At 36.0% G+C, this 12,075-nt stretch overlaps 1 protein-coding gene across 1 annotated transcript in view; it reads left to right on the forward strand.

Moving 5' to 3' along the window:
* The window catches only part of USH2A (usherin), a 396,109-nt gene that overhangs the window by 62,255 nt on the left and 321,779 nt on the right, over positions 1-12,075 (forward strand). Inside the window, 2 exon segments of the mRNA XM_050894852.1 lie at positions 7,184-7,379; positions 10,610-11,251. Coding sequence (XP_050750809.1) covers positions 7,184-7,379; positions 10,610-11,251 — 838 coding nt within the window.

The raw sequence follows: 12,075 nt of genomic DNA on the forward strand, positions 1-12,075 counted from the left end.
CACCACGGGCTGCAGGGGAATCTCTGCTCTGGTGCCTGGAGCACCTCCTCCCCCTCCTTCTTCACTGACCTTGGTGTCTGCCGAGTTGTTCCTCTCACATCTTCTCACTCCTCTCTCTGGCTGCAACTGCAACTCCCCTATAACTTCTTTTCCCTTTCTTACATATGTTACCCCAGAGGCGCTACCACTGTTGCTGATGGGCTCGGCCTTGGCCAGCGGCGGGTCCGTCTTGGAACCCGCTGGCATTAACTTTATCGGACACAGGGGAAGCTTCTAGCAGCTTCTCACAGAAGCCACCCCTGTAGCCCCCCCCCACTACCAAAACCTTGCCATGCAAACCCAATACAATGAGTTAGATTAAAGTGTCCCCCAATTAAAGAGTGGTATCACTACAGTCTAAAGCAGTGTAAACTGTTCAGTATATCCAAAATTCAGAAATCTCAAGTAGCCTGCTTCCTGATTCATAACAATGACACTGTAGCTGTGATTTGTGCAGGAGGAAATTGCTTGCATGCTTTTTATAACTGTTTACATTCAAGGATATGGGTCTAATGTGTATTTCATATGTAAATTATAAATGACACAAGGGATATATGCCAACTCAGTGTCAGTGATTTTCTGTATCAAATAACAATTGTAATTATGAGATCCCAAGATACACCACCACTTGGTAGTAATGCTCGGCTAGACTCATTTTCATAGTGAACAATCTAGACAGATATTTTCCATACGTGATTTAGTACCAAGATGGTCATGTTGATAGACAGGCTGTTTCTGTCTGCTTACTGTTTGGGTCAGAACCAGGCCTCTCAGGCATAAGTAACAGGAGAACAGATTGCTTTCTGCTCTTCTATAACCAGTATAATTAAAGTCTATTTCTTTAAATGACAGATAGCATTTGGATTGGGGGGAGGAGGGGAAGGTTCAGTAATATCTCCAGTGTACAACTGGTGAAATCCTGGTTAATAAAATCTTTAAATATTAATTGCTACTAGTATTCTCAATGATACCATTGTTTCCAGAGTAAGTTAGATTTACAGAAATAATAATAGTAATAACAACAACCACTACTTTGCTTCATAATTCACTTAGATTTTTAAGTAGTTATAGAAATGGTTTGTTTTACCCATTTTGATGTAGACTTCCATATTACAACCTGTGATACACCTATTTCTGCAGCATTATAAACATTGGTCAGCTTGTACAACTTCTTTGTAACATTATCCATTGCCAAGCATTTCACAGTGCTTCTGGATTATTTTGGCGCTTTTCTGTCTGTACAGACAAATTAAAGATATTATTTTTCTTTATTTCCCATTTTTTTAAGCCAAATTTTCCCCAAATTAAGTCCAATTATTAGTTTCTTTCCTAAATTCATGCTGTAACCAATTTTCATATGAACTTGAGAGTGCATATGTACCTTAATTTTGCTTTTCTCTTTTAGCTAAAATTCCAGTTCTTCAAAACTATTTTTAAATTGCTTTTTACTGTACTCTTTCTAATTCGTGTGTTGTACCCTTCAACTATTTGAGCTGAAGCCTTACCTTTCCTTCTCATGTCTTAAATATGAGATTCCTTTTTAGTACATTGCAGAACGACATTTACCTTTTCTGGAGTGGTATCATATTGTTCATATTTAATTTGTGGAGGCCCAGTATCACTTCCAGGTTATTTTCTGCATTATTGTTTCTTCACAATTTTTCTTTATTTCACGTTTGATGTCTCCTTGCTACGTGTTGTGTTTTGAACTTCTGCATTTACTTCACCTTTACTGATTTTAGAATATTTGCACAAAGAGTAAAAGTCATGTTGAAAATCAACCCGCTGAGGGTGATCCCAGCACAATGGTGCCCACCCCAACCAGGGCACGGTCCCACAGCATCGAAACATGGCCAAGTGCTCATAACAGGGTCCATTGACAACCCCAGACAAGGCAAAGTGGTAAATCAGGTCCAGGGTCCGTGCAGGGAGTCCAGTCTGGAGCCAGCAAGGGATGAGGCTGAAGACGTGGCTGCAGCCTAAGTCCAAGGGATCCCTCCAGGAGGCAGGGGCCAGACACAACTGCAGCATAGCCTAGGCGAGGTGCCAGTGCCCAGACTGGAGCTTGTCTGGAACTCCTGGGCTGTGGGCAGAGGGTGTGAGTGGAGGCCCCACGTGAGGTTGCTCAAGGCCATTAAGGCTGGTTGGTGCCCTCAGGGTCGTGACGGTGCTGGCTGTGCATCCTGAGCTGGGGTGATCTGTGAGGCTTGTAAGCGTATTCTCTCTTCTGTCTTCAGAGTCTGCTACTGAAAATATTGAAGAGCTTAGCATCCAGGGCAGACAATTACAGAACCCTACAAACCTTCCCAGTTTTACAAGTACTTTTAACTACTCTTTTCCCCCTCCATCTACTATTTTTATCTGGAGCATATTTCTCAACTTTTTCTCTAAAATTCTGCACAGCTACTTGAAGTGTATGCGGTATATGAAGGATAAAAACTGTGTAATATGGGGTGCCTTATAGTGGCATATTTCCCTTAGTTGGTATTCATGTCTCTTATAGTGCCATGCTTTCTATAGAAGGCAGGGTTAAAGTGGATTTATATAATTGAATTTGTTATTCTGTATTTCGGAGGCTAAACTTCAATAGATATCTTTCATCTTGATATCCTATATTGACAGAAAATGGCTGAAGAAGCAGAGTGAAAAGGCTTCTAGTCACTTATAGCTAAGACAAAAACAGAATAGTCATTTGTGAATACAATCAGAGGCTCCTTTGTGTCTTGTCTATAGAATGACTTTTTTCTGCTTGGCTTTTTTTCACAAGACTTTGAAATCAGTCTTATGGAAGAACGTCAGTGGATTATTTACAGATCCTCTAATCTGCTACATAGAAACCTATTTTCGGATCTATTAAAAAGCAATCTGATAAGCCTCCCTCTCTAACAAAAACTTTAGTTTCCTATACCTTCCTCTAACTGCCATGAAAGACTTTCACTCTTATTAGAACCAGGAAACCAGTTGCCACTTGTATTGATTACAGATGGAAAACTCTTTTCTACGTGACAGCAAGGTAGGAGGAAATTTATATAGGGACATCTCCAAATGGTTTCATTGGCTGGTTCCTGGGGAAAATTTGAATTGTATTCTTCAGTTGGCCAGATATTTTTCCCTCATGCTGAAGAGTTATATTTATTCTTCTGGCATAATTGTTTACCCTATTAAGAGAAAGTGTGGGAACATACATTTTCTGCAACTGAATGGGATGGAAATTACTGCTTCTTGTAAAAGCTTGACACTTAAAATTATACTGAAGATACTGGTGTTCTTTGCTTCTCTTAGCACTCAGTAATCCACATATTTCACTTGTCGCATCAGGACATGGCTACTATCTGCTCACAATTAGACTTGGGTTTCCATGTATTTATGATAAGAACAGCCATACTGGATGAAATGACTTTCCTCTAGCACAGTATCCTCTCTGATAGTTGCCAGAAGCTGGTGTTAAGAAGCATGATCCTTCTGTGATATACTTTTCTAGATTCCAGTTATTTATGGTTTTGGGACTACTGAGCCAAACTCAGAGGTTTCATCTGAGTTGTCATGTTTGGTGTCCACATACGGAATTAATCTAACTCATTTTTTAATGCACTTCAAAAAAAGGTGTATTTTTCTGTACACTTGAAGTGTATAGAAAAAGTAATTTTTCATTCTTTTAAGTTTGCTTTCTGATAATTTCTGATAATAAGAAAGGTGTTCTTTCCTTCTTATATTGTGAGAAATAATGAATATTCATTCTGTAAGCTGTTCATGATTTTATAGACATGTATTCCCTTCATCTTAGTAATCTCTTTCCAAACTGAAAAGTCTTTTTTTTAGTCTCTTTTCATTTGTATCTTTGCTTATTCTACTCACTCTGCGACTTCTTTTATTTTAGAGAGGGTAACCAGATATACAAATTGTGCAAAATGTTGCTACACAATGGATTTTTATGACAGAATTACATTTTCTGTATAATTTTCAGTTCTTTTCCTAATAATTCCAGTATTCCTATTGCCTTTTTAACTGCCTCAGAGCTTTCAAATGATTTTTAGGGGGAATGGAGCAGCTTTAACAGCTTCTTTCTTGAGTGATAATAGCTAATTTTAGACTCATCACTGTCTACCTATAGTCAGCACTGGTTTTCCCCAGGCATTAAGTTTGTACTTCTAGATGTAGAAATTAATTTGACTTTTTGATCATCCGTTTGGTTCAGTATATGCGATATTTCCAGATGTTGCTGACTTAAAGAAATGCAGTAGAATCATGAAGCATGATTTTTCTTTGCAAAAAAAGTACCAATCTTTTCCAATATATCAAACTCATGTTTTCATTTCTATTAGATCGCTCTGTACAGAAAAAGGCTACTAATCTGTAGATCTCAGAAGCTTCCTTACAGCCTTTTAAGGAGATTGATGTAACTTTTATAATTTTATTCCTCTTTTACCGAGGTTGATTTAAGCAATTAATAACTCAGTAATTTTATATTTCAGTTCATCTAGAACTCTTGACTCATGTGTAGTCACTTTTCAACAGATGAGATTTTGCTAAAATCTTTTCCTTCTGACATTTCGATTTGAAACTAGTCTTGAAAATCATTCCTAATACAGAATGGCAACACCTCTTTCATAGTGAACAGCTGTGAAATACTTTCTTTGCAATCTCTGTTGTGTTTCTCTTTCCTGAATGCTACACAGAATCATAGAAGCATTAGTTGGTCGTCTGCTCCAGCTCAAAGCAGGATTGTTGTCAGTGCTAGATCCAGTCAGTCATGATTTTGTCTGGATGAGTCTTGATACCTCTGGGGACGGAGATTCCACATCCCCTCTGGGCAACCTGTTACTGATGCTGCACTTCTCTCTTAGTGAAAAGTTCTGATGTCCAATCTGAATCTGCTAATCATACCACTTTAGTTATTTATTGCCCTCACTGATTCTCTGGTAGTTTTCCTTTGTTTCTGACATTTGAAAGATGGGGGTTTTTTTTTCCTTCATGCCTTAAGCATGTTGCTCGTTAAAAGCTGATTTTTGTATTGCCTTATTCTGGTTTTAAACTTTGGTGGTGGTTATCCTCTCTTATTTAACTTCCTTATTTTGACCTGATTTCCACTTTTTGAAGACGACTTTTTGTATGTAATGCTTTCCTTCATGTGGTAGCTTGTGGAGTAACTTTAAAGTCTTTTTCAGTATGAGTTTTATGTTTGTTGAGTGCTAATGAGGTATCTTTATATAATAGTTGCTATTGTGTAATCTGAGTATGCTATGATCACGAACACAAAATGTTTCTTTTACAGTTATGTAGTAAACTAGGTATTTTTCTTCATTTAGGATTAAACTCAGAGTTGCTTTTCACATGTGAGTTCTCTGATGAATGGCTGTGACGCATGACTGGCTCTCTTATAATAAACTAAATATCTAGATCAAATCCAGTCTAAAAGGGAATAACTTGAAAATCCTTGTTGCTGTGTTTTCTGCTGTTGTGGTCTCTTAACTCTTACCTTTTTGTACTTGCTGTTGTCTTGCCTTTTGTTTATAAAATATTGTATTCTTGCCTTTTTAATATCTTAATCTTCTAATGTGAAAATTTAATATCTTAATCTAATGTGAAAAATGTGGCTGATACATCAGTAATAGATCTCTATCATGAAAACATATTGAAGAGGTTTTATTGGACTACAGAATCCTTTTATGAGGAAAGGGGTAGAGAAGCCACATGCTTCTCTAACTTTCATTCAGTGTTTTCTGCACTGAGAATTTACTATTAGATGTTGAAATACTCTATTTTATCTTGTATTAATAAAGCTTAGAGCTTGATTGGAGGGTGTGATAATAACATTTATTTTAAGTGGAACTTCCAAGTAGCTTTGTCTCTAATGCCACAGGACTCTCCTGTTGTCTCAGCTTTGCTTGAGTCGTGGGTTTAAGTTGAAAAAGACAACTGTTAAGAGAAATTTTTGTTCTGGTAGCTGATTAAAAGCAAAGTACATTGAACTACAGCTGTTGATGTTGTAGATGAATAACTAGTTTTGAATCACTGTACTTTTTTGTATTTGTAAATATTTGCACTGAAAAAAATACACTGACCCAAAGAAAATGACTTATAACACAGTTTAATTGTTTACTGCCATCTCTGCATTCCCCAGAACACTTGAGTTAGAAAAGTTAGTTTCTGTTCCTTGATTATGAATCCTAAACCTTTTGCCAATTCACATCTGCATCTCTGTGTTGCTTTGACTCCCTGTTCTCATCTATGTTGTGTATTGACTGATGTCTTCCATTCGTTTCTCCATCCCTGTGCCGTTGCCCTTTCCCTGTGGTCAGTTTTCCCACCATATTGGTAAGTGATGAATATAGAGATCGGGTTTTTTCTGGCTTTCAGAGGTTTGAAATTGAGATAGCATTCCAGGAGCCCTTTAATCTTGCGCAAGATGTGAGACAAATACTCGCAGATCACGGCCCAGGCATAACAAAGGATGCCTCAGCTCCTTCCAAATAGCAGTGCTACCCGTTTAGGGAGTAGGAGAGGACCTTTATATCCCACCACTGAAGTGGAACGCTTGGATCCTAGCTGAACCAAGAAAAGATGGAGAGGGTTTCAGATACTGAGCTGTTGGGTCACATCCTTCTGTAAAGGAAGAGAAAATTTATCTTGGATGAGTAATCAGAAAGGAAATCTTTCAACTTTGCTTCATTCTTATTTAACTTTTTCACTAAAATAAATAAGCATATAGTCTGAACACAAAAATGCAAAACTTGACCTTTGAAAATGATACAGTGTTTTGCAGTAACTGCAATTCAAAAAAGTACTGTTTGTTTTAATAGAAGTCACCATTTATACAATGCAATTTTAAAATTATTCTTTGCAGTTTTCTCTATCCAGATGGTAAATAATGCCACGTTGTTTACTCAATTCTTTTTTCCTTCTGTTTTGAAAGAACAGGACTTTTGAACTCTATTTAAAAATTGAATAGTTACACTCTGTTTAATATGTCTCTTTTTTCCTCTTTCTCAACAAATTAAAAAAGTATGTGTTACACAGGCTTATTTTTTTCTGTTCCATTTAAAGTTTTCTCCTCTCCGGCTCATACTCCCATTCTTGTTGCTAATGAATGTATCATCTAAAAATAGATATGTTCATCATTCTATAATATTTTGTATCTTTCTAGATTGGAGGCCAGTGTAATTGTAAGAGACATGTGTCTGGCAGACAATGCAATCAGTGCCAGGAAGGATTCTACAATCTACAACAGTCAGACCCTGATGGCTGCAGTCCCTGTAACTGTAATACCTCTGGGACAGTCGATGGAGATATTACCTGTCACCAAAATTCAGGCCAGTGCAAGTGCAAAGCAAATGTTATTGGTATGTGTAATGCAAGAGTTTGGAGCCATTTTTCTTGTTTTCTCCGGAAATAAAACACACTTGATTTCTAAATGAAAAGTGTAGTAAACTTCTTTGCTGAAGGCAGATTATAAAAATGAATGAAATTAACAGTTGAAAAATTATTAATTTAATAATTCTATCAAACTACAGCTTGAAGCTTAGTTTAATCAACCCTTTAGAAGTTTCTTTATGGCATAGCTACATTAGCTTACATAGCTCCATACTAATAAGTCACAGAAATAATGTAATTTGCTTACTGCATAGATGTTTCTTTTAGGAAATTAACACTTTTTCAAAATGTTTTATACTTAATGAGTTCTAAGCAAATCGTTTCCATGCTAGTTTTCTTAATAGACCAAAATAAATGGATTTTTTTCTCAAAATATTCTGTGCTACAGGGTCCTTTGTGATAAATCTATCCATTTTTTTCTATTATATTTCTTTGAACTGTTCCTATGAAATGCAAAATAAGTCAACATAATTCCACAGATCATGTACATAGCTAGGGTTAGTTATCAAGGGCCACATAATTTTAATTTTGTAATTCAATGCCAAGCTGATTATAATAAACTGCTGCCTTCTGTGTTATTTATCATTTTTTTTACAAGACGTGCTTTTTTGTTTGTTACTCCCACAGGTATTTTTCAGAAATTAGATTTGATTATAGCAATTTATTACTTCCAGCATATTTGAGGGGAGCCACAGCCACATAAGGACAAAATTTATCAAGTGCCCAAAATACACAGTATATATAATACACTTTGAAATGTTGATGTATGGGAATATTATGCAAGGAGAATTTCCTGATAAAGTGAGCCTTGCATAGTAACTGTACATGTCTCAGACTATACATATGTCTCAAAAAAAAAAAAAAAGAGATCCTTTTCTGCTTTGTTATTAACACAATTAGTAATCTATTTTTTCTTTAGCTAACGATGGTTGTGGGTAGTATTAACAATGTTCAAGTATATGTTAATTTGTAACTCACTGACTTGTGAATATTGACTTATTTGTAATATTGTGAGTCTTTGTTTCTTCTTTCTTCTAATATCCAAAACCAAATACAAAATAACAACAAATAATGAAAATAACTCTAAACAGACATAAGCCTGAGCAGTTTCTGTCCTCTTTCCTGTGGAATGCCAAGTACCTATGTTTTCCATATGATAAAAAATGTGCTAAGAGCAAAAAAATAACCTCTATGCATCTTAAACCCACTCTCTACATTTGATAAAAAGGACTTCAGAACATTCTTAATTATATATTCTTATATATATATGAGTGGGAGTTTGGTATACAAGAAATGCACAGTCTGGTTCTCATGTATTTGATTGTCTACATATTATTTTAAATGTTTTCTCCCTTTGATGAAAACAATAAGAATTATTTTTATTTCCACTGAAATAGTAATACAAAAAATGTGTAAATCTATGCTTTCTGCAAATTTATCTGTAACTATGGTGGGGAGCTGTAGTTATGCAAGTGTTTGTTCGCAGGATAAAGACTTAATTCTTTCCAGACTGGATTCTCTTTTTTGTTTTCCAAACCAATTGTAAATAAGCTTCTGTATATTGGAATGTGTGCAGCAAACTTTAACAAAGAGCTTTCCTCTTTGGATTTCTAAATTGGTTTTTAGAGCAATCTGTCTATTGCCATTTTATCTACTTAAACAAACACGATAACAGAAAAATGCAACTATGGACTGCAGTGTTATGAAACGTGAACTGTTAGAGTTAACACAACTGTTAAATCTTACTAATGATTCTATCACCAGTAAAATACATTAGCACCAATAATTTTATTAAAGTAGGTCATTCATCTAGAATAAAAAGGTAGAAGAATGTGAATTAAATGCCAAGCATGCTAACTCCCCTGTACTTGTTAACATTGAATGTGATGCCCTGTAGGCCTTCCTCAGTATCGTTAGGAATAGATTACCTGTCAGGAATATGTATGGCATATTCAAATAAGCACTGCGCATATTTTTAAAACTGATATGATATGAATCCATGTAGACCAATTTTAATAGTTCAAAATGAGTCATAATTCTTGTTAACAATACAGTTATTTTTAAAATTTGCAGCAATAGTGGTCCTTTTTTATTTTCCTTATTGAAATTAAATGATATGCCTTAGGTGAGTCATTCATCACTGTTAAAGGAACTTGCCTTCTGTTGGAGTTTTTGAGTTTTTATCCATATGTATAATGCATTTCCTACCATTTTTAGTTTTATTTTTCTACATGTAAGTTGCTAGATGTATTTTTGTATGGTTTTGTATTTTTTAAAATGATGACTATTTTGCTAGAACATTGTATTTATATTTTGCTGTATGCAACAATTAAGTGATGGCTTCATAGTGAAGGATTTTCGTATTGCAAGGGAAAATACATAACTGTGAATTTGCATTTTTCATATAATAATCTAGTTTGCTTTCTTGTAATGTACATTTTGTAAACTAAAATACAAATGCCATCCCTTGGGGCAGGGATAAAGCAAGTGATGACTTTGAAAACAAAGCTAATAAAACTACAGGATGAAGCATGAAGAAAACAGTTTAGATTTTAATGTACTGCAGGAGTTAACTAATACATACATTTAGATAAAAATATTTCATTTTGGATTGTGGAAAACATTTTCTGCTTTCAGTAAGGGCTAACAATAAACACTAACATAAATGTAATCAATGTTAAAACTGAAGTACAGTGTTAAGTAAATCATTCATCGTAATTAATCTAACTTGTGTTGTCCTAGAGTATATTTAATGTTTTTAATACAGTATATAAATCTGTTATCAGAACAGATTGAGAGCCCAGTGCAATTCCCTGTATATTGCATTTCTGTGGTATAGGGTGAAGAGTTCACGTAAGCATTGATTGTGCAACAGGTGCTGTTCTGGGGGACAAAGAGATTAATTCTGGTTTGTCTTAGAAATGTTACAAAGAATCTCTTGCAGAAGTATCTTAAATTGTATTGAGAAGCCAGCAGAAACGCATCGCTTCTGAAACAAATTGGAAAAGTAAACAGATTTTTGGAATGTCACTGTTATTCAATTGATTTGTGCAGCCCTGACATTCCTGTTAATTATGCTGGTGAAGAATATTAGTCCTTTCCCTTCTCTTTTTTTTCAAGTGTAGTATACTTATCCTTTTTTAAAATTGAAATTAATAGCTTTTCAGCTTTTTTTTATTAATACTTTTTCTCTTTCCAGGTCTTAAGTGTGATAGTTGCAATTTTGGATTTAAAGCACTCAGATATTCTAATGAAGATGGATGTGAGCCTTGTTGGTGCAACAGCCACGGCTCAGTGAACCAATTCTGCAACCCTCTCTCCGGGCAGTGCAATTGTAAAGAACGAGTGAAAGGGCTTCACTGTGACACCTGCACGGACAACTTTTATGGACTGGATGTAACTGGTTGTAAGGCTTGTGAATGTAACGTTGCAGGGTCATTTTCCGGAACTGTGTGCGATGCGAAGACAGGGCAATGTGCATGTAAACCAAATATTGGAGGGAGACAATGCGACGAATGCCTAGATGGCTACCACAAAGTACAGGAAAATCATTCCTTTGTTTGTCTGCCATGTAACTGTGATAAGGCAGGCACAGTAAATGGCTCTCTGCTTTGTGACAAATCAACAGGACAGTGTCCTTGCAAAGCTGGTGTAACTGGCCTTCAGTGCAGTCAGTGCATGCTTCATATGTACAACCTCAGCACGAGCAACCTCCTCGGCTGCCAGCGTTGTGACTGTGATGCTCTGGGCACATTGGCAGGAACAGTTTGTGACCACATTTCTGGACAGTGTGTCTGTTTGCCTCAGCGTCAGGGGAGAAGGTGTAATGAGTGTAAACCAGGTAAGGAAATTGGAAGACAATCTGTTTGATGTAGTAAGTTTTGCTTTGTTGGATGTCATCATAGTTCCTACAGTTTTTAATATGTGTTTAGACAGCTTCACGTCTGACATGTCTCTGACTTATGTTATTAATTATTTTTCCATTTCTTCCTAACTGTGTGAGCAAGAAGGAAGTATTACCGTCCTGATCGTCATCAACTATTTATTCTATTGCCAGAGGTTGTATAATTTATGTTATTACTGCAGTTTCAACATGTCCAAAGTAAGGTTATGCCTAGTTCTTCTAGATATTGAAAAAACATACAAATCGTCATGGCCCATTCACTGAATAAGAGGTAAACTAGCGTAGTTTGATGAACAGCAGCTATCCTGGTAATGAAAAATGTGGATTTGGAAGGCAGACCGCAAGCTGTTCAGGAAGGGCACTTCATGCATAAAGCTGAGCATGGCAGGGGGCACAGAGATGGTTGCTTAAACTTTGATGAGGCTGGCAAACATGCCACTTAAAAGACATTCACCTGCCTTGCTGTGTTGAGGATATGCTGGCTTTCACAAGGACTGCTTACAGTTCGGCCCTACAAGTATGTGATACTGCAGTTGCTATGTATCGATTCAAGATTTTGTACCATATTACTGTAAACAGAGTTTAAATGTTCATTATAAGTGGGAAGCTCTGTAGTTATATTTTAATGTTTTTGTTTTAAAAAGTAGGTGGGTAAAATGAAAATATAGGTAATATTAATCTACCCTTAGTAATAATATTAAACAGATAGATTTAGTTCAAGTTAAATACATATGCAATTTATTAAAATAGCAGGTCACATT

Source organism: Gymnogyps californianus, chromosome 3 (assembly GCF_018139145.2).
Source record: "Gymnogyps californianus isolate 813 chromosome 3, ASM1813914v2, whole genome shotgun sequence".
NCBI classification, from domain to species: Eukaryota; Metazoa; Chordata; class Aves; order Accipitriformes; family Cathartidae; genus Gymnogyps; species Gymnogyps californianus.